The sequence below is a fragment of the Oncorhynchus tshawytscha genome, linkage group LG28, assembly GCF_018296145.1.
Source record: "Oncorhynchus tshawytscha isolate Ot180627B linkage group LG28, Otsh_v2.0, whole genome shotgun sequence".
Classification (NCBI taxonomy): Eukaryota; Metazoa; Chordata; class Actinopteri; order Salmoniformes; family Salmonidae; genus Oncorhynchus; species Oncorhynchus tshawytscha.
Genome location: NC_056456.1, coordinates 26345394 through 26372505, shown reverse-complemented (window position 1 = coordinate 26372505; position 27112 = coordinate 26345394). Strand labels below are relative to the sequence as shown.

The 27112-nt window shown below is 43.5% G+C and overlaps 1 protein-coding gene across 10 annotated transcripts in view; it reads right to left on the bottom strand.

Moving 5' to 3' along the window:
• pard3ab (par-3 family cell polarity regulator alpha, b) overlaps positions 1-27112 on the bottom strand; it is a 239351-nt gene that overhangs the window by 161596 nt on the left and 50643 nt on the right. For all 10 annotated transcript variants that reach the window (XR_006080216.1, XR_006080217.1, XM_042308154.1 and 7 more), the window contains exon 2: positions 22338-22439. Coding sequence is in view for 8 of the 10 variants with exons in the window: in XM_042308154.1 (XP_042164088.1) it covers positions 22338-22439 (102 nt within the window). In the remaining 2 variants the exon portion in view is untranslated. The remainder of the gene's footprint in view (positions 1-22337; positions 22440-27112) is intronic.

Here is a 27112-nt window from a genome sequence, read left to right as displayed (position 1 = left end):
TGTCCTGCACAGCACACACAAGACATGATGCAAGTCTATGGGGGTTTAGTCTGTGCTCTCCTCCCAGAGAAGAAAAAGGGCCGACGCCATCTCAATGCTAACACCACAGTGTCCCCTTCTGGAAGTTAAGAGTAGTCATTGTCTGTGGGGGGGGGGCAAAACCTATACCTATTCAAGGAAGGCTTGGGCAAGCAGCACACAAACACTTCCACATTGTGAGATGCATTCCATCAGGAGAACAGAGACAAAGCAGGTGGGGAGAGAACGAATGAACTGTCATATGAATAAACCAACGAACTGTCGTATGACAAAAGAGATTTCTATCACAATTCCTCAATGTGATATGTTGTCACAATAGGCAATTGAGGGCTAACTATGTCCCCTCTAGTGTACAGTAATAGAAGAGAATACCCAGTCTCAGTGTGTGGGTGTGTGAACTGAACGTGCTGCCACAGTGTGATAGTTAGCTACCGGACTCATCACCTACACTGCTGCTACTGTTTATTGCCTATCCTGTTACCTAGTGACTTTATGTACATTTGCCACGTACCCCTGCACATCGACTCGGTACTGGTAACCCCATGTATATACAGTAGCAAAGTTATCATTACTTATTGTGTATTTATTCCTCAAGTTGTTTCCTTTTTGTTCTCTCTGCATTGTTGGGAATAGCCCGTAAGTAAGCATTTCACTGTTAGTCTACACAGAGTACAAAACATTAGGAACACATTCCTAATATTGAGTTTCACCCCCTTTTGCCCTCAAAACAGGCTCAATCGTCGGGGCATGTTATCTACAAGGTGGGTGTCGAAAGCTTTCCACAGCAATGCTGGCCCATGTTGACTCAAGTGGTTCCCACAGTTGTGTCAAGTTAGCTGGATGTCCTTTGGGTGGTAGACCATTCTTGATACACACAGGAAACTTGTTGATCGTGAAAACTGCAACGTTGCTCGGTTTCACGACACACTCAAACTGGTGAGCCTGGCACCTACAACAACCCCGTTCAAAGGCACTTAGATCTTTTGTCTTGTTCATTCACCCTCTGAATGTCACATACACAATCCATGTCTCAAGACTTAAAAATCCTTCTTTAACCTGTTTCTACCCCTTCATCTACACTGATTGAGATGGATTTACCAGGTGACATCAATAAGGGATCATAGCTTTCATCTGGATTCACTCGGTCAGTCTGTCAAGGAAAGGGCAGATGTTCTTAATGTTTTGTAAACTCAGTGTATACCTGTTGTTTACCAAGCATGTGACAAATACATATTTAATTAGGACTTGATTTTATTGTATGCCATGTAGGCCTAGCTACGACTTCCTGAATCCTCACTGCAGCGACAAGCCATTTCTTCCCACAAACAAACCACAGCTGGCTGGCACTGGTGACTCACTGTGGGAACCCGGTGGCTAGACGGCACTGTGTGTGTGTGTGTGTGTGTGTGCGCGCGCGTAACAAGCCCTCTTCTCTCTGGGCAGGACAGCCTCTTGGGATTAACATGGATGGTCCAGTGTTTGCTGTGTCATAAAACCAAGGACGTGTCCCAAATGGCACCCTATTCCCTGTAGGGTGTACTACTTTAGACCGGGCCCATAGAACTCTGGTCAGAAAAAAACTGCACTATATAGGGAATAGGGTGCCATTTGTGATGCAGACAAGTACTGGCCAAGTGTGGGAAACAGAGCCAAACCCCAGTTAGTGGTTTCCTGTTTTACTAGGCGAGACGTTTCAATGAGCGGTTACATGTAACGATGAAAGCGTGTACACATTCTCCCACTAATGACTACATTAGTCCAGCAATGTCAGAGCAGGACAATCTCAATGACTATGTACCAAGGGAGACCTCTGTTGGTCAAAGTTAGACTGTCCTGACAGAGAGAGAACAGAGAACACACAACTGGGCAGTATTACAGCGTTGACCTAGGACCAGGTCCCCTCCCTGTCCATTTGATCTTATTCCTTCTGATCTAAAAAGACAAAACTGATCCTAGAGCAGGACGCCTACTCTGAAATGCTTTATGAATAGAGACCTTAATCTCATGAATGGACCTGAACATTCAAAGGATGTATTACTTTAACTTGGATCGATTAGACAGGTACAAGGATGGCACCTCTACCTAAAACAGCATCAACGACACAGTATGTGTCTTGAAGTGACGGACATCTCTCACACACAGGAAACCTAACCCTAACTCCTAGCCTGTATCCCCAAACCCTAATCCTAAACCACAGAAATAGCATTTTTCCTTGTGGGGACCGAAATGTCCCCAGTCTGATTTTGATGGTTAGTTTACTATTCTCTCACACACCCCCTTCGATTGGAGGCGAGGCTACAGTACATGTAACAAAACATCCCACAGTTCATATGTAACTAAGCCATATCTGAGATGAGGACCTAGCTGAGAACAGAACACAAAGTGGTATCGCAGAGTTTCTAAACCCACAGCTGCAAAAATCATGACTTTCGGCACCTCTTGTGAAATAGACCAAGAAGACCAGGCCGGCGTTTAGGGTTTGAGAAGTCAATGAGAGAAGTGAAAAACTCTTCCTTAGTTCATTTTCTCCAAATCTAAAAGGGACAACCTAGATTTGAGCTAATGGCTTAAGTAGTCGAACATGTTATTACTACAACCTCGTGAGAGTGACAAACTGACACGTTTTCATTTTAGTCAAAAACTATATCTAAAGAATGCATTTGGTTTGACGGCCTGCACATGTAGTTCGGCGTGAAACGACCGTTACACCCGATGAAGTGTTTCTGCGCATGAGCTTAGCTAGCCAACGTAACCATGACATTGCCTACAAGTGTGATCAGAGACTTCAAATTGGAGAAGAAGTGTTTGCCCATCTCCATGGCTGTATTGTGTGTTGGCGTATCTGTGTTGTGTTGCTGGGTAGTTGTGGTCGTGGCTCCAAAAACATATAGGCCAATAACAGCTCATTGTGGCTGCTCTTAAGAAAACAGAAGTCTCAGTAGTCAAGGTCTTTGGGTGCCAATAATCTCTTATTATTACGTTAAGAAAACAGCATAAAACACTTTTTCAATCTTTCATTCACACAAACTTTCAACAAAAGGTGAGAAATATGAATAATCTTCCACGCAGTACTATTAGCGCTTTCAAAAGGCAACAGATTATCACTGAAAAGCATAAGATATTACAGTCAGCCAGAAGAGAAATGCGCATTCAGCCATAGTTGAGATGAAGCAGTGGGGGAAAAGGAAAGACATGTTGCACTTACAGATGTACACCTCAGGAGGGCAGCGTTGTTCCTCTGTACTGACCCTGGACTTACTACATGCTGGCTAAGGATGTGTTTGTAGTGACGCTATGTCAACGTGACAAGCACACACACACACACACACCACACACATAAAAAAAATATTTAAAAAATATTTGGTTTTATTGTTACTACTAGTATGTCAAATAGATTATGTTTAGATTAATAGATTAAATAGAGTTTGCTAAGAAACCTGTCTTCATTTTCAGGAAACACAGGAGAAAAGTTTGTCCTTTACCCCAAATTCCCTCAGAGCATAAAAAAAACATTCAGCTGGGAGATGGAGAGAAAGGAGGTTCCAATCTGATTAACATCTGCTCTTATCTTTTACAGCCTGGATGTGTCCCAAAAGGGACCAAATTCCCTTTATCGTGCACCCTGTTTAATATGGACTCCACACACAAATAATCAGATTTTCACTGTGGCCTCATACAGCAGACAAAAACCCACACTGTCTGGGAGAAAGTACTCACACCCCTTAACTTTCTCCACATTTTGTTGTGTTACAAAAGGGGGATTAAAAAGGATTTAAGTGTTGTTTTTTGTCAATATACACAAAATACTCTAATGTCAAAGTAGAAGAATAATTCACAAAAACATTAGAATGTATGGAAAACACCATTATGCTGTATCTTGAAAATAAATTGGTGTTTTAAACCATTACACCCCAGCTAGTAATGAGGAGTAGGCCCAGAAGCAGACCAACTGATGGACTCTGCCCGGAATCAAAATGAATGACTGCCCAGAATCGGCTCAAGTATGTCGGGCCATTTCAGTCTTCCGGAATTACCCGTTTTAGTCATTTTAAATTTACTATTATACATTTTATACGTACAAATTATACCCATCCACAAAATCGGAGGAAACACCATACGCCTGGTGACCACAGCGCAATGGGACAAGGACATCCCGGCCGGCCAAACCCTCCCCTCACACGGATGACGCTGGGCCGATTGTGCATCGCCTCACGAGTCTCCTGGTCTCGGCCGGCACGGGTCTCGAACCAGCATCTGTAGCAATGAGGCAGTGTCTTAGCCACTCAGGAGGCTCCATGCAAAGTTTTAATGCTTATCAATTCCCTTGCACAAAGTATCAGAAAACTAAAATACTACACAGGGCTCTTAAATAATTTAATTTAAATGTTAATTGTGTTTTTTTGATCACAGAAACAATGAGAAAATGTGGAAAAAATAAATGAAATGTTAATTATATAAAGCAGCTCGTGTCATCATCTGCCAGAGAGGAGCCTCGGCCCAAACTCCAAGTAATACCTTTGGCCCAGATAATTCACACCGGAATCGACCTGAGCCCCAAGTAATATATACATTTGGGCCAGATAACTCACACTGGAATCGTCCCGAGCCCAATTCCCACATCATAGACATTAGTAATACATTACGTCGGCCGAGTCTGACTCTCAGCCGAGTTAACCCTCCGCATCTATCAAGACAACTGGAGCACTGTGCCAGCCACTCTTAAATAGCACCTGGGTCAGCACAGGTGAAACACCTTCCCACTAATGACACCCGAATGTGTAATACATACCGACGTACACGGTGAGCCCTACCTGCTAACAAGCTTTACGTGCTAAAGTCCAACCTCAAAACACAAATGGAAAATCCTAAACCTGTAACAAGTGTAAGAGGTGTGCAACACATTCAGCAGAAAATGTTTTCAGATGATAACAGATGTGCAACGTCATTTGGATAGCAGCCACAAATAGCTAGGTACATTAGCTTACAATGAAAAAGCAAGGCGTTTTCGTCAGAGAATGCAGCCAGCAAAATTCCCTAATGTTTTGCTTGAAGTTAAACTTGCATTTTAAATTGCAGTCTTAAGAAAAACTACACTGGAGGAAAGTACCGGAGAAAAGTTGCCCACTCATCAGATCGTGTCAGGGGAGCAAAGATATTTCATCCAAGTGGAGAAGTGCAACTGAAGCAGGAAATTGTCCTTTTACATTCATGATTTTGACCGTGGCTGAAGCCGAGTAGAATTTACAACAAGAAGCATTTTAGATCTGCATTTACTAAACCAAGCAAGATACTTTTTCTACGTTTTATATTTCCCTTTCTGCATGAAAATGGCAAAATCCTGCATTAATTAACACAATCACTGGTGATGTGATGTCTTGGATTTGCCCCAAACATAACACTTTGTATCTAGGACAGAAAGTTAATTTTTGCCACATTTTTTACAGTATAACTTTAGTGCCTTATTGCAAACTGGATGCACCTTTTGGAATATGTTTATTCTGTACAGACTTCCTTTTCACTCTGTCATTTGTTAGTATTGTGGAGTAACTACAATTTTGATCCATCCTCAGTTCTCCTATCACAGCCATTAAACTGTAAAAATGTCTAAAAACATAATTCTACTTTGACATTGTGTGTGTGTGTGTGTGTGTGTGTGTGTGTGTGTGTAGATCAGTGACACATTCTCAATTTAAAACCATTTTCAATTACTGATGACAAATTAGGCGTAGCCTACTCGAGCAGGCTGTAAAAGAAAGGGATACAAATGTTAACTTAAAGATGGAATCCTTAGCGGTGAAACTGCCACGTCCGCTTGCGATATTACAAAGATGTTACTTCAAACCACAAAAACTATTTTCCTTTGGACATCGCATATGATGCTAGATGCTCATCTCCTCCAGTTAAATAGAAAAAAGTGTGACTGGGGCGCTGTTTCACCTTGGATCCCAGCTTTAAAGAGGGAGCAAAAGAAAAAGCTTCTGTCTTAACTTCTTTGGGACTGGGGGGCAGTATTGAGTAGCTTGGATAAAAAGGTGCCCAGAGTAAACTGCCTGCTACCTAGGCCTAAAAGCTAGAATATGCATATAATTAGTAGATTTGGATAGACAACATTGAAGTTTCTAAAACTGTTTGAATGATGTCTGTGAGTATAACATAACTCATATGGCAGGCAAAAACATGAGAAAAAATCCAACCAGGAAGTGGGAAATCTGAGGTTTGTAGTTTTCCAAGTCATTACCTATCGAATATAGTGTCTATGGGGTCATATTGCACTTCCTATGGCTTCCACTAGATGTCAACAGTCTTTAGAACCTTGTTTGGGGCTTCTACTATGAAGGAGGAGGGAATGAGAGCTGTTTCAACCAGGTGTCTGGCAGAGTGCCATGAGCTCAGTCTCGCGCGCTCCCGTGAGAGTTAACTGCGTTCCTTTTCATTTCTAAAGAAAAAGGAATTCTCCGGTTGGAACATTATTGAAGATTTATGTTAAAAACATTAACAGAACTTTTTGACTTTTTGTCTGGACCTAGTGATCGCGCCTCATGAAATTTGGATTACTTGGCTAAACGCACAAACAAAGAGGGAGGTATTTGGACATAAATTATGGACTTTTATCGAACAAAACAAACATTTATTGTGGAACTGGGATTCCTGGGAGTGCATTCTGATGAAGATCAAAAGGTAAGTGAATATTTATAATGCTATAATGCTGACTTCTGTTGACTCCACAACATGGCGGATATCTGTATGGCTTGTTTTTGCGTCTGAGCACTGTACTCAGATTAGTGCTTGGTGTGCTTTTTCCGTAAAGTTTTTTTGAAATCTGACACAGCAGTTGCATTAAGGAGAAGTGGATCTAAAATTCCATGCATACCACTTGTATCTTTTAGCAATGTTTATTATGAGTATTTCCATAAATTGATGTGACTCTCAGTAGTTTTGGAACTACTGGACATAACGCGCCAAAGTAAACAGATTTCTGGATATACATATGAACTTTATCGAACAAAACATACATGTATTGTGTAACATTAAGTCCTATGAGTGTCATCCGATGAAGATCAAAGGTTAGTGATTAATTTAATCGCTATTTCTGATTTTTGTGAGCCCTCGCCTTGAATGGAAAATGGCTGTATGGTTTTCTGTGACTAGGTGCTGACCTAACAATCGTTTGGTGAGCTTTCACTGTAGAGCCCATTTGAAATTGGACACTGTGGCTGGATTTACAATAAGTTTATCTCTAAAATGGTATAAAATACTTGTATGTTTGAGGAATTTTAATTGTGAGATTTCTGTTTTGAATTTGGCGCCATGCAATTTCACTGGCTGTTGGCGAGGTGGAACACTACCGTCCCACATATCCCAGAGAGGTTAAGCCATTCTCTGACTTACTGTATCTTGCCTCCATGTACAGATCCCCACTCGTCTCAGAGTTTGCACCTAAAAAGGCTTGCTACATTATCGGCCCTGGCCACAGACCCATGACAGAGCAGAAGAGCCAACCAAAAGCCTCATCACAACAAAGCAGATCAAAGGCGTCGCTCATTCGCTCTCTACAGTCCTGCAACTGCTCCCCATCTCCCTGGCTGTATGACTATCTATGACTCACTCATGTAAACGTGGGTGTGTTCCTCTCATGGGGGATGGGCTGAATGAAGGTGAGACTTAACGGTAGCCTACACACACACACCATTGCTACATACACTGCTTTATGTGGTTCATCATAGCTCCATGGAAACCTAGGCTAACAAGGAAGGCTAACATTGAGCCACAGAGCGCTGGCAAGGTATTTCCCATAAGAGGCTGTGCGTGTGTTCGTGCGTGCTCCCATAAGGCTGGCTTTCATTAACACGCCAACTACACCCACTTTTTGGGAAGTACAACATGTGGCTTGTAAAACACAAGGTATATTCAGTCTTTACAGAAGGAAACACCCAATATACACTGCTCAAAAAAATAAAGGGAACACTTAAACAACACAATGTAACTCCAAGTCAATCACACTTCTGTGAAATCAAACTGTCCACTTAGGAAGCAACACTGATTGACAATAAATTTCACATGCTGTTGTGCAAATGGAATAGACAACAGGTGGAAATTATAGGCAATTAGCAAGACACCCCCAATAAAGGAGTGGTTTTGCAGGTGGGGACCACAGACCACTTCTCAGTTCCTATGTTTCCTGGCTGATGTTTTGGTCACTTTTGAATGCTGGCGGTGCTTTCTAGTGGTAGCATGAGACGGAGTCTACAACCCACACAAGTGGCTCAGGTAGTGCAGCTCATCCAGGATGGCACATCAATGCGAGATGTGGCAAGAAGGTTTGCTGTGTCTGTCAGCGTAGTGTCCAGAGCATGGAGGCACTACCAGGAGACAGGTCAGTACATCAGGAGACGTGGAGGAGGCCATAGGAGGGCAACAACCCAACAGCAGGACCGCTACCTCCGCCTTTGTGCAAGGAGGAGCACTGCAAGAGCCCTGCAAAATGACCTCCAGCAGGCCACAAATGTGCATGTGCCTGCTCAAACGGTCAGAAACAGACTCCATGAGGGTGGTATGAGGGCCCGATGTCCACAGGTGGGGGTTGTGCTTACAGCCCAACACCGTGCAGGACGTTTGGCATTTGCCAGAGAACACCAAGATTGGCAAATTCGTCACTGGCGCCCTGTGCTCTTCACAGATGAAAGCAGGTTCACACTGAGCACGTGACAGACGTGACAGAGTCTGGAGACGCCGTGGAGAACGTTCTGCTGCCTGCAACATCCTCCAGCATGACCGGTTTGGAGGTGGGTCAGTCATGGTGTGGGGTGGCTTTTCTTTGGGGGGGCCGCACAGCCCTCCATGTGCTCGCCAGAGGTAGCCTGACTGCCATTAGGTACCGAGATGAGATCCTCAGACCCCTTGTGAGACCATATGCTGGTGTGGTTGGCCCTGGGTTCCTCCTAATGCAAGACAATGCTAGACCTCATGTGGCTGGAGTGTGTCAGCAGTTCCTGCAAGAGGAAGGCGTTGATGCTATGGACTGGCCCGCCCGTTCCCCAGACCTGAATCCAATTGAGCACATCTGGGACATCATGTCTCGCTCCATCCACCAACGCCACGTTGCACCACAGACTGTTCAGGAGTTGGCGGATGCTTTAGTCCAGGTCTGTGTGGAGATCCCTCAGGAGACCATCCGCCACCTCATCAGGAGCATGCCCAGGCGTTGTAGGGAGGTCATACAGGCACGTGGAGGCCACACACACACTACTGAGCCACATTTTTTACTTGTTTTAAGGACATGACATCAAAGTTGGATCAGCCTGTAGTGTGGTTTTCCACTTTAATTTTGAGTGTGACTCCAAATCCAGACCTCCATGGGTTGATACATTTGATTTCCATTTATAATTTGTGTGTTATTGTTGTCAGCACATTCAACTATGTAAAGAAAAAAGTATTTAATAAGAATATTTCATTCATTCAGATCTAGGATGTGTTAGTGTTCCCTTTATTTTTTGAGCTGTGTATTTTTCTGTATACAGGCCTACTTCTAGGTCAATGTACAGTGAATTTCTTGACAAATGTGCGTCACGCTGGTCTTAATGAGTAGTGCCCAAATGATGAATACCCAGTGACAGCTTCCTTTCACAACGTTCCACTCTAACCTCATTAGAAGCATTTAACCATAATTAATATTGAGTTTTCCGCTTCCATTCAGTTTAAATCCCCTTCAAGTGTTTGAGTGTTTAAATGGCCACTTGTGTTTAGCAGCAGCTACCAACATATCATATGAATCATGTTCCTGACTTGGTCTTAGCCAGTAGACTCTCTGGTCTACCACTACAGAGGCTCAAACAGAGACCTTTCTACCCGGTCTTCAAAAAGGTCTTGCAGCGAAAGTCGGCAAATCCACGTGCTGAGGTAAAAATGGTGCGCGCGCGGACAGTAAGACCCAGCACCACGGATATGAAAAGCATGGTACCTTAGTGTGTGTTAACCTCATCTATAGACCTTTCTATCAACCACATCTTAGCAGAGTCCTATAGACACCATGCTGTTCCTATTAGGGCGGGACGCAGGAGGAGCGTGGAATAGAAGGTCATTAGTTAGCAGCTCTTCTCTGAAGGAGGTCTTTGATGGAGAGGCAGATGAAGGATATCACACACACAGGTCACCACTAGGTTATGTAGTGATGGGTAGAGACAGGTATACCTACTATTTGATGGGGGTGGGGGCCACAAAAAAACAAGTCGTCACGAGGGGCCGCAGTGGCTCGTGGTTCTGCATACCCACATACATTCACCCCCCAACAGTGCGAGCAAAGTATTTGAGGGGGCCCCCCCCTTGTGACAGTGAAGAGAAAAAACAATGTTTTAAATTTAATTTCCTTCAATTCTACACATTTTGCCATGGGGGGGGGCAAATGTTGGCCGTTTTTAATATGATAACTGATGAAGAAATGGGCCCTTCAGCCCATTCAGCTATGCTTACTACAAGTTTAGAAAGCTGGTCGCTAACTTACAAATCTAAATAAAAATTGCTGACAGACTAATTGAGTGACTGATCCACAACCAAATTTGGAAATTGCACCTTGTGTATTCTATTTTTCCAACCCTCAACAGTAAGTTGAGACCCGACCAACTTCAAATTTATATATTTTTTAACAGTTTTATTTATTTCATAAATTGGCGGGCCTCCAGTTGCCAATCCCTGCTCCAGGGCGTCTCTGCTCTCTCTATGGCTTCAGAGAAGACTTAATGAAAGTGATAAAAGCAGCCCAGAGGCATGGTCTAAGTCAACTCATCACCAGTTTGAACCATGTTTTTTTTAAAGTGTTTTTCTTTCCACACAACTGTATTTATATTTAATGCTTTAGAATACATAAGACATTCCTCATAAGTACCAGTATGTATTATAATGGGGTCAATACTCATTTTTAAAGCATCATAAAGCATTGTGCTCCAAAAATCAATGCACTTGGCGGACAAACAAGCAGGCTAAATATAGAGGCCCCAAAATCAATACATGTAAACATTTATGTTTTCGTGGATATAACACAATGAACAGCACCCGCCCAAAGGGGAACACAGCAGGGTTTGTCGATAAACGTGGATTTGTTTGAATTCACAAATGGCTGTTACCTCACCATCCTTGTTCTCTATGGAGCACAAGCCCACATTGTTTCACTTTCAGCAGATGTACAATTGAGCCCAAACCCGGAGTCTGGTATAGCAGGTAACACCACCCAATGCAGCACATTGGCCTGATAGGTGACCCCTCAACGAGGGTACGTATCCTGGCGCCACCGCTACCTCAGCATCTCCCTACCCCACTGTCCCCTTGCTCATTTTCACATCAGTCTCAATAAGTTAATAATACTGAAGCCAAGCCCCTGCCTTCAACGAGAGGTGTCCTGTAATTCAGGACAGGGCAGTAGTGGGTCAGTCCTACCCTATTCCATCCAGACCAGCATGCCTTAGAGGGGGAATCAGTATATAACATTCAGACAGGGATTCCAGTCATAGAAACACTTGACAGTGGTTTCACTGGGTCCAATGAGTGGTTTGACTTGCTGGGGTGTGTCCTAAATGACTATCCTTATAGGTCCTGGTCAAAAGTAGTGCACTACACACAGTGTAAAAACCATTAAGAGGACTTGCTCTTTCAATAACAGACTGACCGAGTGAATCCAGATGAAAGCTATGATCCCTTATTGATATCACCTGGTAAATCCATCTCAATCAGTGTAGATGAAGGGGTAGAAACAGGTTAAAGAAGCATTTTAAGGGGTGAGACATGGATTGTGTATGTGACATTCAGAGGGTGAATGAACAAGACAAAGGATCTAAGTGCCTTTGAATGTGGTGTTAGAAGGTGCCAGGCGCACTAGTTTAGGTGTATCAAGAACTGCAACGCTGCTGGGTTTTTCATGCTCAACAGTTTCCTGTGTGTATCAAGAATGGTCCACCACCCAAAGGACAACTGTGGGAAGCACCGCCCATGCTGACAGATGGACAGGTTAGCCCTTGTCCATCCATGTGCGTGTTTAATTGAATTTAAAGTGGATCTACTCACTTTTTGACAGCACCCATTTTGATTTGAACAAAACCTTCAACAATTATTTTCCCTTTGTAGAAGTGCTCAGAAGGTGACTTTTTGGACCCGAATGCCAAAACATTAATGTTAAGGTAAAATGTTTTTTTTTTCTTTTCAAGGAATAAAATCGTTTGATAATCTATTCCGGTGATGAAGACATGGATGTTTCATGGTATGGTGGGCTGGGGTTGTAAAATAGGTCAACTTTGAGCCTCTTTATCGCTGGAAGGTTTTGGCATTCAGGTCCAAAAAGCAACTTTCTGAGCACCGCTACAACGGGTAGATATGTACGGAAAGTTTAGTTCAAATCAAAAGGGGTGCTGTCAAAAAGTGATTGAATTTAAATGTATTTACACAGAAGTGCGTGACTGTCAAGAAGTGATTAGGTGGAGATGGCCCGTGCAGCTGTCTGCCCTGCCCAGACACACAGATTCCAGTGTGTGTGTGCGCGCGCACGCGTGTCCTTCCCAGACACATGGGGAATGTGGGGTTGAAACAGCATACCCCTGAAGAGTTCATGACCTCAGGAGGGTGCAGGGACATGCCAGTCACCTGGCACCAAGGTTGTGTGTGTGTGTGTGTGTTGAATGTCCTTCTATCCTCCATCTCTGGGTAATTATTACTAGGCAGGGCGGACATTGACTGACCGTTAAAGACGGGAATACCATCAAGGCTCAAGGCTGGACTGTGGGCGAAAGGAGAACACATGGAGGGAGGGACAGACAGAAAGACACACAGCATCTGAAAAAACACTCAGTGAATCCCTGAGCTGTCTGCCACCATTCCTGGCAGCAGCGATGACACGCTGTAACCCAATAAAAGCCACATCGCTCACCAGGCCACACATTCCTTCTCCACAGTCTTTAAAAAGCATCTCACACATGTCAGAGATGCAGAGCGAGTTGCCAGGAGAGTGGAGTCATGTTTAGTGGAGTGGTTATTGGGCTAGAAGCAGATTATGGCATCATACTGCTATGTAATTAACTCCAGGTCAGAACTGCTGTAGCCACAGAAGTGGAATGAGTAGAACGGGATTCCACAATCAACTCTCTTCATTCAAGTCTACCTATTACATTTCTATGGCTGTAGAGTATCAGACTAAACTGACCGACACAACAATATATACAGACATAATGTGTGTCCCAAATGGCATCCTATATAGCGTACTACTTTTCACCAGTGCCCACAGGGAATAGTGTGCGATGGAGACATGGCAAGGAAGAGGAACATGGAGAGGAGTAGGAAGGACACCAGAGACGGGAGCCTGTGTTTCCATGGAATGTGTCTGCCCCAAATCTCAACATTCCCCTTTGTAGCACACAGCTTACTTTGTGCAATTTGTCTGTCTCATTTGTTGAATTGGGATCTGAAAAGTGCATGTACCTACATAGCTGCTCAAAGCGGTGGCGTGTCATATTGCTACCCATCTAGGGCGTCCTGAGGGCGGCGTCAGTAGACCAGTGTGGGGACCCTGCAAAGGCCCCTTCCCAGAAACCACATGCGTTCATCCCTGAAGGCATTCAAAATGCAGCTTGTGCATTCACTTGGCTACAGTGGCAGGAAGCGGGGAGCCAAGAGTGTGTCACCCGGTTGTGTGGACCGAGTTGCTACTCATCATTTAAAAGCAGGCCACTCCCTGGTGAAGTTTAAAGGGCGTAGGCGACAGTGTGTGGTGTGTATCCAGAGTGGACGCAGGGCAAAGTGTGGGAGATATCTAGTAACTTCCTCTGAGTGCTCTACGTGTTCTGTGCCACTTTGCAGGATGGGGCCGTGCTTCCAGAAGATCCATGACATGTTGTAGGCTAAATGCAAACACTCAAATGACAGGGTGAAATATGAATTTGTCCTCCAAATCGTATTAGGGAAATTGTGTACTTTTTAGAATTGTACTTCTCTGAAATCTCTGTCTGCATTCACTGAATTGTTGTCAAAGTAGGCTACTACTTCTACATTTTGTTTCAGACCTGGTCTGTACTAATCCTTATTGAGGGCGTCTATATTTTGAAATAGTCTGAATGGTTGTTTGTATTTTTACATTGTTACAGAAGTAAGAATTGTTGTCAATCAAATAGCCTTCTTTGGGTGAGTTTTGAAATACTTTCTGAATATTGTCCTCCGGTTACATTTTCACATATTTATAAGTATAATAGATTATACTTAGTAAATTTGACTAAATTACTCACTGAAAATGTACTACAATTTAAATACTCTTGTTTATTGTTGTGTTGAGTGTTAATAATGAGTGTCTACACAATGGAAGACGACGAATGTTATTCACATCAACATGAATGTGGTGTCATTAAAGAAGAGGTTGTGCTCTTTAAAACTAAGTTAACGAATGACAATTACAAGTTCTTTGTTTTTGGAAGTCTACAGCAGCGTTCCAGAATTATATTGGGGTCTAAAGGGTTAACATGACTTGAATGAACATATGACATTACCATGGAATTATTGCATGACAATCCTAGGCGACCCATGAGTGGACCCGTGAGTTTACGGGTCAAATTGCCCGGGTTAGAGGTTCCAAGCCTGTTCTATTCATTCTCTCCCTCTACGTTTGCTGCTGATGCAGCAGCATTGTGGTCATTCAGTCAGCTGTTCATTTGAATTGAAGTTTAATTTATGGTTATGACGATTATTTTATTTTCATGACTGTCCTCATCCATAACTGTCAGTTACGCAGCTATACGGTAATTGTGCCAGCACTAAGGTCACGGCATTCACTTACCCCCTTTATTGTAGAGATGCTGATCGACTAACTAACCATTTATTGTGGAGAGAAGCTTCCGTCAGCCACTATGCTTACTAACTACACCCGTAACTGAACGAAGCTGCTCTCCCCCCCGCCCATCTCCCTCTACAGATTAATTCAAGCCGTCAGTCACTTCCAATCCCAGTCTCATTCATCATCCATCCCCCTTGAATAGAATCACAGGCTTTAAAAACATTTTTTTTTTTAAATCAGACATGGGCCCTAATCTAATAGACAACAGCGAGGCAGTTAACCCACTGTTCCCCGGGTGCCAAAGATGTGGATGTCGATGAAGGCAGCCCCCAGCACCTCTGATTCAGAGGGGTTAAATACTGAAGACACTTCAGTTGAAGGCATTCAGTTGTACAACTGACTAGGTATCCCCCTTTCCAAGTTTCCATTCAGCCTTTTTATGCAAGTAAAGTACATGTCAGCTAAATATATTCACGACAGGCCTGATGGAAACAGAACATTTTCGGTAAACTTTTAAAATGTTCACAAAACACGCTACGTTGGCTGATTAATTAGGGCCGATTTCAAGTGGTCATAACAAATTGGTAATCGGCATTTTGGACGCCGATTACATTGCAATCCATGAGGAGACTATGTGGCAGGCTGACCACCTGATACGCGAGTGCAGCAGCAGAAGGACCTGTGGCTGCAAGGAGCCAAGGTAAGTTGCTAGCTAGCATTAAAATTATCTTTACATAATCACTAGTTAACTACAAATGGTTGATGATATTACTTGGGTAACTAGCTTGTCCTGCGTTGATTATATGTAATGCCGTGCCTGTTCATTTATCATTGAATCACAGCCTACTTCAACTTCGCCAAACAGGTGATGAATTAACAAAAGCTCATAAGCGAAAAAAGCACAACCATTGCACACAAATGTACCTAACATTAAACAGCAATGTTTTTCTTAAAATCAGTACACAGAAGTTTTTTTATTCTGGTGACATGATCCAATGTTTGGCTGCAGTTCGACAAATAAAAATAAATCTGTTTTTGTCCATAATAATCTCATGTAGGCTATACGTGCGCTCTAGCCAACAGCACGCAGATTCTACTGTATCTGCACGCTATTGTTGAGAGTGCTAATACCAGAGTAGGCACACTCGCTACATAAAAACAAACATTTTTGGTGGGTTGAAAATGCGATGGAAACCAATTTCTCTTGCATTTTTTTATTAGGTACAGTGGGGAAAAAAGTATTTAGTCAGCCACCAATTGTGCAAGTTCTCCCACTTAAAAAGATGAGGCCTGTAATTTTCATCATAGGTACACTTCAACTATGACAGACAAAATGAGAAAAACAAATCCAGAAAATCACATTGTAGGATTTTTTATGAATTTATTTGAAAATTATGGTGGAAAATAAGTATTTGGTCAATAACAAAAGTTTCTCAATATTTTGTTATATACCCTTTGTTGGCAATGACAGAGGTCAAACGACAAAAGACAAACGTCTTCACAAGGTTTTCACACACTGTTGCTGGTATTTTGGCCCATTCCTCCATGCAGATCTCTTCTAGAGCAGTGGTGTTTTGGGGCTGTTGCTGGGCAACACGGACTTTCAACTCCCTCCAAAGATTTTCTATGGGGTTGAGATCTGGAGACTCACTAGGCCACTCCAGGACCTTGAAATGCTTCTTGCTAAGCCACTCCTTCGTTGCCCGGGCGGTGTGTTTGGGATCATTGTCATGCTGAAAGACCCAGCCACATTTCATCTTCAATGCCCTTGCTGATGGAAGGAGGTTTTCACTCAAAATCTCACCATACATGGCCCCATTCATTCTTTCCTTTACACGGATCAGTCGTCCTGGTCCCTTTGCAGAAAAACAGCCCCAAAGCATGATGTTTCCACCCCCATGCTTCACAGTAGGTGTGGTGGTCTTTGGATGCAACTCCGCATTCTTTGTCCTCCAAACACGACGAGTTGAGTTTTTACCAAAAAGTTCTATTTTGGTTTCATCTGACCATATGACATTCTCCCAATCTTCTTCTGGATCATCCAAATGCTCTCTAGCAAACTTCAGACGGGCCTGCACATGTACTGGCTTAAGCAGGGGGACACGTCTGGCACTGCAGGATTTGAGTCCCTGGCGGCGTAGTTTGTTACTGATGGTAGGCTTTGTTACTTTGGTCCCAGCTCTCTGCAGGTCATTCACTAGGTCCCCCTGTGTGGTTCTGGGATTTTGCGTGGAGCCCCAGATCGAGGGAGATTATCAGTGGTCCTGTATGTCTTCCATTTCCTAATAATTGCTCCCACAGTTGATTTCTTCAAACAAAGGTGCTTACCTATTGCAGATTCATTCTTCCCAGACTGGTGCAGGTCTACAATTTTGTTTCTGGTGTCCTTTGACAGCTCTTTGGTCTTGGCCATAGTGGAGTTTGGAGTGTGACTGTTTGAGGTTGTGGACAGGTGTCTTTTATACTGATAACAAGTTCAAACAGGTGCCATTAATACAGGTAACGAGTGGAGGACAGAGGAGCCTCTTAAAGAAGAAGTTACAGGTCTGTGAGAGCAGAAAATCTTTCTTGTTTGTAGGTGACCAAATACTTATTTTCCACCATAATTTGCAAATAAATTCATAAAAAAATCCTACAATGTGATTTTCTGGATTTTCTTTCCTCATTTTGTCTGTCATGGTTGAAGTGTACCTATGATGAAAATTACAGGCCTCTCATCTTTTTAAGTGGGAGAACTTGCAATTGGTGGCTGACTAAATACTTTTTTGCCCCACTGTACATAGGAAATTAACTGCAAAAGGTATGTTTATGTGCACTGTCATCACACACAGCCTTTTATCCTCGACAATTCAATTTGATAGTAACATCCCTGGTGGGGAAAAGCGCATACTACTTTTATGCATTTTTGAGAATATTTGCATGAAAATCTGTCTACAATTGGATTGGAAACATGCACACACTCTCAAACAAACCCACACCATGGTCTGGATAGAGCCCGAATCAGGCTGTAAACTCTGGTAAGAGTCACTCACATTAAGCAGGATTGCTACATCCACTGTGTAAGAAGAACGTTAGTCAAAAATGTACTCACTTGTATATGCAATACACACTGTACCAAACCTACATCTGGTGGAGGTTTCCCACATGGATTCCCATATTAAATCTCCGGCTGCAACTCATTACAGCATCCTAATGTTATCATTACGTTGGTCACATTCAGTCCAGTGTATTGCGGTAACACGGATTCTGATAAAGCCCGGTGCCCATGGCGCACAGCAGACCCAGCTGAGAAGGTGACCCTTGATGACCTCTGCTGTCCCTCACTCAGAGGATTCTCTCTCCATCAGACTCATTTCATAATGGTGAGAAACAGTGACAGATGAGGAAATGAGACGAGTGGCCAGAGGGCAACGGACGCAGCTTACAACTCTGTACTCTGCGTTTGACCTAACTGTGTCTGTCGTAAAGGGCACCGGATTCCCTAGAGAGAGCCATATGGTCCCTGGTCTAAAGTAGTACATCATATAGGGAATAGGGTTGGGTGCAGTCATAGTCTGTTCTGTGGAGAGGGGTGAGTGAAGCAGCCCAAGCCTTTTCTAAGTAGACAGACAGTTTACTGCTTGCCTCGTCTATTTATGCATCAATGTTATTGATGAAAAACAAACATATGGATTCACACATCTGGACAGGTCAAGAAGTGGAAAGACCTACATGGTCATTGGGGGGAAAAACACATTTTCCTGTTGTTCTAACATGATACAGGTAAGTGTCAAAATAAAGGATACACCAACAGAAAGTCTTAATAGGGCATTGGGGCACTACGAACCAGAACTGCTTCAATGCACCTTGGCATAGATTCTCCAGAATCTCCCACAAGTCTTTAATTGGGTTGAGATCAGGTGACAGACGGCCATGGCATATGGCTTAAATCATTTTCATGCTCATTAAACCAATCAGTGACCACTCGTGCCCAGTGGATGGGGGAATTGTCATCCCATGGGGGTATAGCCTCATTAGCCCAAACGAATGGCCTCCCCAGCATGACCTTACGCATGATAGAATTTCTATATACTTTGTATCCTCAAGTCAAATCCAATCGTATTTGTCAAGTGCACCTAATACAACAGGTAAGGTTTTTAATACAACCGTAACTTTATTTCTTGAACTGCATATTTGGTAAAGAAAATATTTACTAAATAAACTAAAGTAATAAATACAAAGAACACAATAACGAGGCTATATACAGGGGTTAACGGTACCGAGTCAATGTGCAGGGGTACAGGTTAGTCAAGGTAATTTGTACATATTAGGTGGGGGTAAAGTGCTATTGCATAGATAATAAACAGCAAGAGGCAGCAGTGGAAAATGTAAATAGTCCGTGTGGCCAGTCCAATAATTATTTAGCAGCATTTTCCCCCCACTTTTATTTAACCAGCTAGGCTCGTTGAGACAAGTTCTCATTTACAACTGACCTGGACAAGATAAAGAAAAGCAGTGCAACACAAACAGAGTTACACATTGAATAAACAAACGTACAGTCAATAACACAATAGAAAAAGTCTATATACAGTGTGTGCAAATGGCGTGAGGAGGTAAGGCAATAAATAGGCCATAGTAGCAAAGTAATTACAATTTAGCAAATTAACACTGGAGTGATAGATGTGCAGATAATGATGTGCAAGTAGAAATACTGGTGTGCAAAAGAGCAAAAAAGATCAAAACAATATGGGGATGAGGTAGCTAGATTAGATGGGCTATTTACAGATGGGCTGTGTACAGCTGCAGCGATCGGTAAGCTGCTCAGATAGCTGATGCTTAAAGTCAGTGAGGGAGATGTTTGCAATTCGTTCCAGTCACTGGCAGCAAAGAACTGGAAGGAAAGGCAGCCAAAGGAGGTGTTGGCTTTGGGAATGACCAGTGAGATACACCTGCTGGAGCACGTGCTACGGTGGGTGTTATGGTGACCAATGAGCTGAGTTAAGGTGGGGCTTTACCTAGCAAAGACTTATAGATGACCTGGAGCCAGTGGGTCTGGCGACGAATATGTCGCGAGGGCCAGCTAAAGAGAGCATACAGGTTGCAGTGGTGGGTAGTAAATGGGGGTTTGGTGACAAAACGGATGGCACTGAGATAGACTGCATCCAATTTGCTGAGTAGAGTGTTGGAGGCTGTTTTGTAAATGACGTCGAGGACAGTCAGTTTTACGATGGTGTTTGGCAGCGTGAGTGGAGGCTTTGTTGCGAAATAGGATGCTAATTGTAGATTTAATTTTTCATTGGAGATGGTTAATATGAGTCTGGAAGGAGAGTTTACAGTCTAGCCAGACACCTAGGTATTTGTAGTTGTCCACATATTCTAAGTCAGAACCGTCCAGAGTAGTGATGCTAGTCGGGCGGGCAGCGATCAGCTGAAAGGCATGCATTTTGTTTTACTAGCGTTTAAGAGCAGTTGGAGGCCACAGAAGGAAAGTTGGATGGCATTGAAGCTTGTTTGGAGGTTTGTTAACACAGTGTTCAAAGAAGGGCTTGGGGATAGAAGCTGTTAAGGAGCCTTTTGGACCTAGACTTGGCGGTCCAGTACCGCTTGCCGTGTGGTAGCAGAGAGAACAGTCTATGACGTGGGTGACTGGAGTCCCTGACAATTTTATGGGCTTTCCTCTGACACCGCCTTGTATAAAGGTCCTGCATTGCAGTAGTCTTGGTCCCAGTGATGTACTGGGCCGTACGCACTACCCCCTGTAGCACCTTACGGTCGGATGCCGAGCAATTGCCATACCAGGCGGTGAGGCAACCGGTCAAGATGCTTGCGACAGTGCAGCCGTAGCACCTTTTGAGGATCTGGGGATCCATGCCAAATATTTTCAGTCTACTGAGGGGGAAAATGTGTTGTCGTGTCCTCATGACTGTCTTGGTATGTTTGGACCATGGTAGTTTGTTGGACACGAAAGAGCTAGAAACACTCGACCAGCTCCACTACAACTTCGATGTGAATGGGGGCGTGTTCGGCCCTCCTTTTCTTGTAGTCCACGATCAGCTACTTTGTCTTGCTCATGTTGAGAGAGGTGTTGTCCTGGTACCACACTGCCAGGTCTCTGACCTACATAGAGGCGGTCTCATCGCGTGGCAGATGTGTTGTTACCTATCCTTATCACCTGGGGGCAGCCTATCAGGAAGTCCAGGATCCAGTTGCAGCGGGAGGTGTTTAGTCCCAGGGTCCTTAGCTTAGTGATGAGCTGTGGGCACTATGGTGTTGAACACTGACCTGTAGTCAATGAACAGAATTCACACTTTTGTCCAGGTGTGAAAGGGCAGTGTGGAGTGCAATAGAGATTGCGTCATCGGTGGATCTGTTGGGGCCGTTTGCAAATTGGAGTGGGTCTAGGGTTTGCGGTATGATGGTATTGATGTAAGCCATGAACAGCCTTTCAAAGCACTTCACGGCTACCTGTGTGAGTGCTATGGGCCGGTAGCCATGTAGGCTGGTTACCTTCACTTTCTTGGGGACTATGGTGGTCTGTTTGAAACATGTAGGTATTACAGAATCGGTCATGGAGAGGATGAAAATGTCAGTGAAGACACTTGCCAGTTGGTCTGTGCATGCCCAGTACACGTCCTGGTAATCTGCCCTGCGGCCTTGTGAATGTTGACCTGTTTAAAAAGGTCTTGCTCACATCAGCTACAGAGAGAGCGATTACACAGTTGTCCGGGAACAGCTGATGCTCTCATGCATGCTTCAGCCCTTTACGACAGACACATGCTTCAGTGTTGCTTGTCTCGAAGTGAGGATAAAAGGCATTTAGGTAATTGGGTAGGCTCGCGTCACAGGGCAGCTCGCGGCTGGTTTCCCCTTTGTCGTCCGAAATTGTTTGCAAGCCCTGCCACATCCAACGAGTGTCAGAGCCGGTGCAGTAGGATTCAATCTTAGTCCTGTATTCGCACTTTGCCTGTTTGATGCTTCATCAGAGGGGATAACAGGATTTCTTATAAGCATCCAGAGTAGTGTCCCGCTCCTTGAAAGCGGCAGTTCTAGCCTTTAGCTAGACCTGGATGTTGCTGGATATGTACGTACAGTCACTGTGGGGACAACGACATTGTTGATGCATTTATTGATGAAGCCAGTGACTGAGTGGTATACTCCTGAATGCCAATGGATGAATCCCGGAACATGCGTTTCCATTATTTTGGCAGCAACCTAGGTACGTGTATCAAACAACAAATGCCAAGCACTAACCAGATAGCCAGTGTTGTTGCCAAAAGGGTTGTTCACGTACAGTGTAGGCAAAACCTACTTATGCCCTGAGTTTTTGCTCTCATGTCATCCTTTATACATGATGACACATGGCCCTTGCTTGAAGTAGCATTTCCAACCACGTGTTTACTATAGGACAGTGAACAACTGACAGGACAGGCAGGAGAAAGTGCTAGAAAACAGCATGTTGGACTCAAACCCACTCTCTCACTGTCTTAAACCACTAGAACACCCCATGCTTCAGTTCCCTTACCCGGTCTTTGTCATCAGCCACATCACACAGCACGTCATCCAGGTCCAGGATACCTCCGTCCCCATGCTCCAACCGGTGAACCTGTAACCAGTAGCTGGCATCCTAGGGGAAGAAGAAGAAGATTCATGTATTGTCCATTTACTGCATGAGCAAGAGAAATGGGTCTTTTACATATCCCATTGTCTCTGGTAAAAATACCCATACAACACATGGAGAGGAGAGAAAGAAGGGAGAGATGTTTAGGGCCAGTCTTGACAGGGTTGAGGCTGTTTAAGAGCACAGCGACATGAAGACTGCCCTGAGGGTAGCCACATTATATAATTTATACTGTATAGACTGACAATATTTCACAATACTGGGAGAATGACCTGCATTACAATCTGGTTCCATTTACAAGAAATGGCCAAGGCTAGGGCCATAACACAGCAGACACAGATCAACTGTCAACATGTCCACAGATTCAACAATAAGAGTGTTGGGAAACAGCAAGAGAGGAGACAGAGAAATTGAGAGAAAGAATGAGAAGAACCAAGAGGTAGGCCTACACAGAGAGGAGAGAGCAGATATACAGAGAGTGATGAATATGGCTGGCTGGAACTGTAATATATTCTGCATTCTGTAACCGTGACTGATGTGTCCCCATGGTGTTAAACCCTGACAGTGAGGGACAATGGAGGAGACCTTGTGGAGCTGACGCATAGCATTAAGATCATTACGACTCTGACAGACAAGTCACTCACCACATTTAGGCAGTACTGGACCCCTGGAGATACCATCTGGGACAGTATTCATATAGCGTCTCAAAGTAGCAGTGCTGATCTAGGATCTACTGTAAGATCAGGACTGCCATTTATTCATTATGGAGTTAAAAGGCTAAACTGATCCTAGATCTTCATTCCTATTCTGGTAGCCTCACTCCTCTCTCCCCCACCCCCTCACACATCAGACCTGGGGAAAGTGTGGAAGGGAGGGGGAGACACCTTTTCACTGATACCCCATTGAAGGAACGGTTTTGGTTCAATCAATCACATATTAAAGAGGACCTGTCTCAGATGGCAATAAAACACAGATTTGTTCCTTAGGGCATACAACGGTAAACTGAGTGTTTGGAAATGTGTGTTTCTTATTGGACCAGATCATCCCTCCCTGTTTGTCTGTTTTGTTCCATTTGGTGCCTAATGAACACAACCTTGGTAACTCCAAATTAGGGTGCAGCCAGAATGACAGTCTGTCAGGGGGATAGAGGGAGTGGACTACAGGAAAACGTGGAGAGCAGAGCACACATTTACACCAAAAGATTCCTTAACATAACCAGTTAAATTGACAAACTGGACCTACTCGGTGCATCCTTAAAGAGCCAGTCCCTTAGTGGTCAGATGGCTCAGGGTAGGGTGCAAACACAGAGTGTACACAAAACAAATCACAATGGGGGAGGGAGTGAGGTGGTGGGTGGCCAAGTGGCCCATTTATTTTCTAAAACACAGTGTACAAACTGGATTGATGTTAATCCATTCTCACGATTTTAGAGCGAGCGCGAGACCGACACAGACAGACAGGTTGATCTATGATCCACAGTAAGCACACTGGCCCTGGGGCGAGTAGGCCACTTTGACCCCTTCTACAACACTCGTCAGCCTCTCACTTCAACACTGCAATGGTATGGCCTTTTATGGTCTGTTCAAGGCTGAAGTATTAAAAAAGGCTGAAGTATTAAAAAGGCTACTATTCCCCTTTCTGTGGCCATTCAGTTGCTTACAAGAACACCTATATACTGTATACACAGCTTCAGAGCAGTCATATCCTGGTTGAACCAGAGCAGTCAGTGATTTTCAGTGAATATTGGCCCAAGTCTATTTTGTATTTCTACCCAGGAGGCTTGGCCTCAAGCACGTGTTCTGTGTAGTAGTCTGTTGAGGGGATACTATATATTCTTTGGTTAAACAGGGTCAGCCACATCAGAGAGCAGTGTGTAAAATGCATTCCCAGAAGCCGTCCAGTAAAAACAGCCTAGTGTAAATAACACACCACATGTCCCAGTGGGTTTCTGGATCTGGAGTAAACAAGGACAGTTGTGGTGGTGTAGCATGCTGGAAACCCGGATCCTATTCATTAGTGCACACGTAGCAAATCGTTTGGCAACAAACAGTTTTGCAACGAAAAACAAGCAGGTTCAGGTTCACTCCATGTTTGTCCGTTTTCTTCCATTTCGGCACAGCTTCTGGCCTTACTCAACTCCCCACCCTCAGACACACATTACATAAATGATCAACCCCATAGCCTTTAGTGATGGGGGAAATCAACAGTTACATATTGGGATTTTTTGTTTTTGTTGATATATCGTGTCGTTGACAAAATCCCAATAGAATTTTTGCGCTTGTTAGCTGTACCGGCACCAAAACAGCAGTATTTTTCCTTCATAGCTTGTTCTCCATATTCTAAATAGGGAGACAATTAGTCGCTTGAATCAAAATGCATCTTATTTCAGCACACACACGGTGAGAACATCTCAGACAGGCTCCAGCTCTGTCCTCATCAACCGACTCTAGCAGCAACAGGCCTGGAGTTAGAATGGCTGCAGGAACACCCTTCTGGTCTCAAACATGTACAGAAAGTAATGTTACGCGTATAGGAGTATGTGTAGACTTCTCATTGAAGTCTAGAACTCTGCATGCTATAGCTAAGACTGCTAACCTGATCCTGGGGTTCCCCCTGGTTCACCTAGCTTGGCTGCATGTTGCCCTTGGCCTAACTCCAGACCTGCCCTGAGCCGTAGTTAAGGCCCTTCTCTACGAGGATGTGTCCTGGGTTTAGAGGTCGACCGATTCAATCGGAATGGCCGATTAATTAGGGCCGATTTCAAGTTGTCATAATAATCGGTAATCAGCATTATTGGACACCGATCATGGCCGATGACATTGCACTCCATGAAGAGACTGTGTGGCAGGCTGACTACCTGTTATGCGAGTGCAGCCAGGAGCCAAGGTAAGGTGCTAGCTAGCATTAAACGTATCTTATAAAAAAAACACTCAACATAATCACTAGTTAACTACACATGGTTAATGATATTACTCGTTTATCTAGCTTGTCCTGCGTTGCATATAAATCGATGCGGTGCCTGTTAATTTATCATTGAATCATAGCCTACTTCGCCAAACGGGTGATTTACCAAGCGCATTCGCGAAAAAAGCACTGTCGTTGCACCAATGTGTACCTAACCATAAACATCAATGCCATTCTTAAAATCAATACACAAGTATATATTTTAAACCTGCATATTTAATTCATATTGCCTGCTAACATTAATTACTTTTAACTAGGGAAATTGTGTCACTTCTCTTGCATTCTGTGCAACAGAGTCAGGCTATATGCAGCAGTTTGGGCAGCCTGGCTCGTTGCAAACTGTGTGAAGACCAACTTCGCCAAACGGGGGATGACTTAACAAAAGCGTATTTGCGTAAAAAGCACAATCGTTGCATGAATGTACCTAACCATAAACATCAATGCCTTCTTTAAAATCAATACACTGAATTATATATTTTTAAACCTACATATTTAGTTAAGAAATCCAGGTTAGCAGGCAATATTGTGTCACTTCTCTTGCATTCATTGCACGCAGAGTCAGGGTATATGCAACAGTTTGGGCTGCCTGGCTGGTTGAGAACTAATATGGCAGAATTTTACGGAATTATGACATAACATTGAAGGTTGTGCAATGTAACAGAAATATTTGGACTTACGGATGCCTCCCATTAGATAAAATACGGAACAGTTCCGTATTTCACTGAAAGAATAAACGTTTTGTTTTCGAAATGACAGTTTCCGGATTTGACCATATTAATGACCAAAGGCTAGTATTTGTGTGTTTTATTATATTAGAATTAAGTCTGATTTGATATTTGATAGAGCAGTCTGAGCAGTGGTAGGCAGCAGCAGGCTCATAAGCATTCATTCAAACAGCACTTTCGTGCGTTTGCCAGCAGCTTTTCGCTGTGCTTCAAGCATTGAGCAGTTTATGACTTCAAGCCTATCAACTCTTGAGATTAGGCTGGTGTAACCAATGTGAAATGGCCAGCTAGTTAGCGGGGTGCGCACTAATAGCGTTTCAATCGGTGACGCAACTCGCTCTGAGACCTTGAAGTAGTAGTTCCCCTTGCTCTGCAAGGGCCGCGGCGGCTTTTGTGGAGCGATGGGTAGCGATGCTTTGAGGGTGGCTGTTGTCGATGTGTTCTTGGTTCGAGCCCAGGTAGGGGCGAGGAGAGGGACGGAAGCTATACTGCTACACTAGCAATAATAAAGTGCCTATAAGAACATCCAATAGTCAAAGGTATATGAAATACAAATGGCAGAGATAAATAGTCCTATAAATAGTATATTAACTACAACCTAAAACTTCTTACCTTGGAATATTGAAGTCTCATGTTAAAAGGAACTACCAGCTTTCATATGTTCTCATGTTCTGAGCAAGGAACTTAAACATTAGCTTTTTTACATGGCACATATTGTACTTTTACTTTCTTCTCCAATACTTTGTTTTTGCATTATGTAAACCAAATTGAACCTGTCATTATTTGAGGCAAAATTGATTTTATTGAAAGTTCAAATAAAAGTTTTCATTCAGTATTGTTGCAATTGTCATTATTACAAATAAATAAAATTAATAAAAGTAAATTATATAGATATATATATATATATTTTTTTTTTTTAATCGGCCGATTAATCTGCTTTTTTTGGTCCTCCAATCGGTATCGGCGTTGAAAATCATAAATCGGTCAACC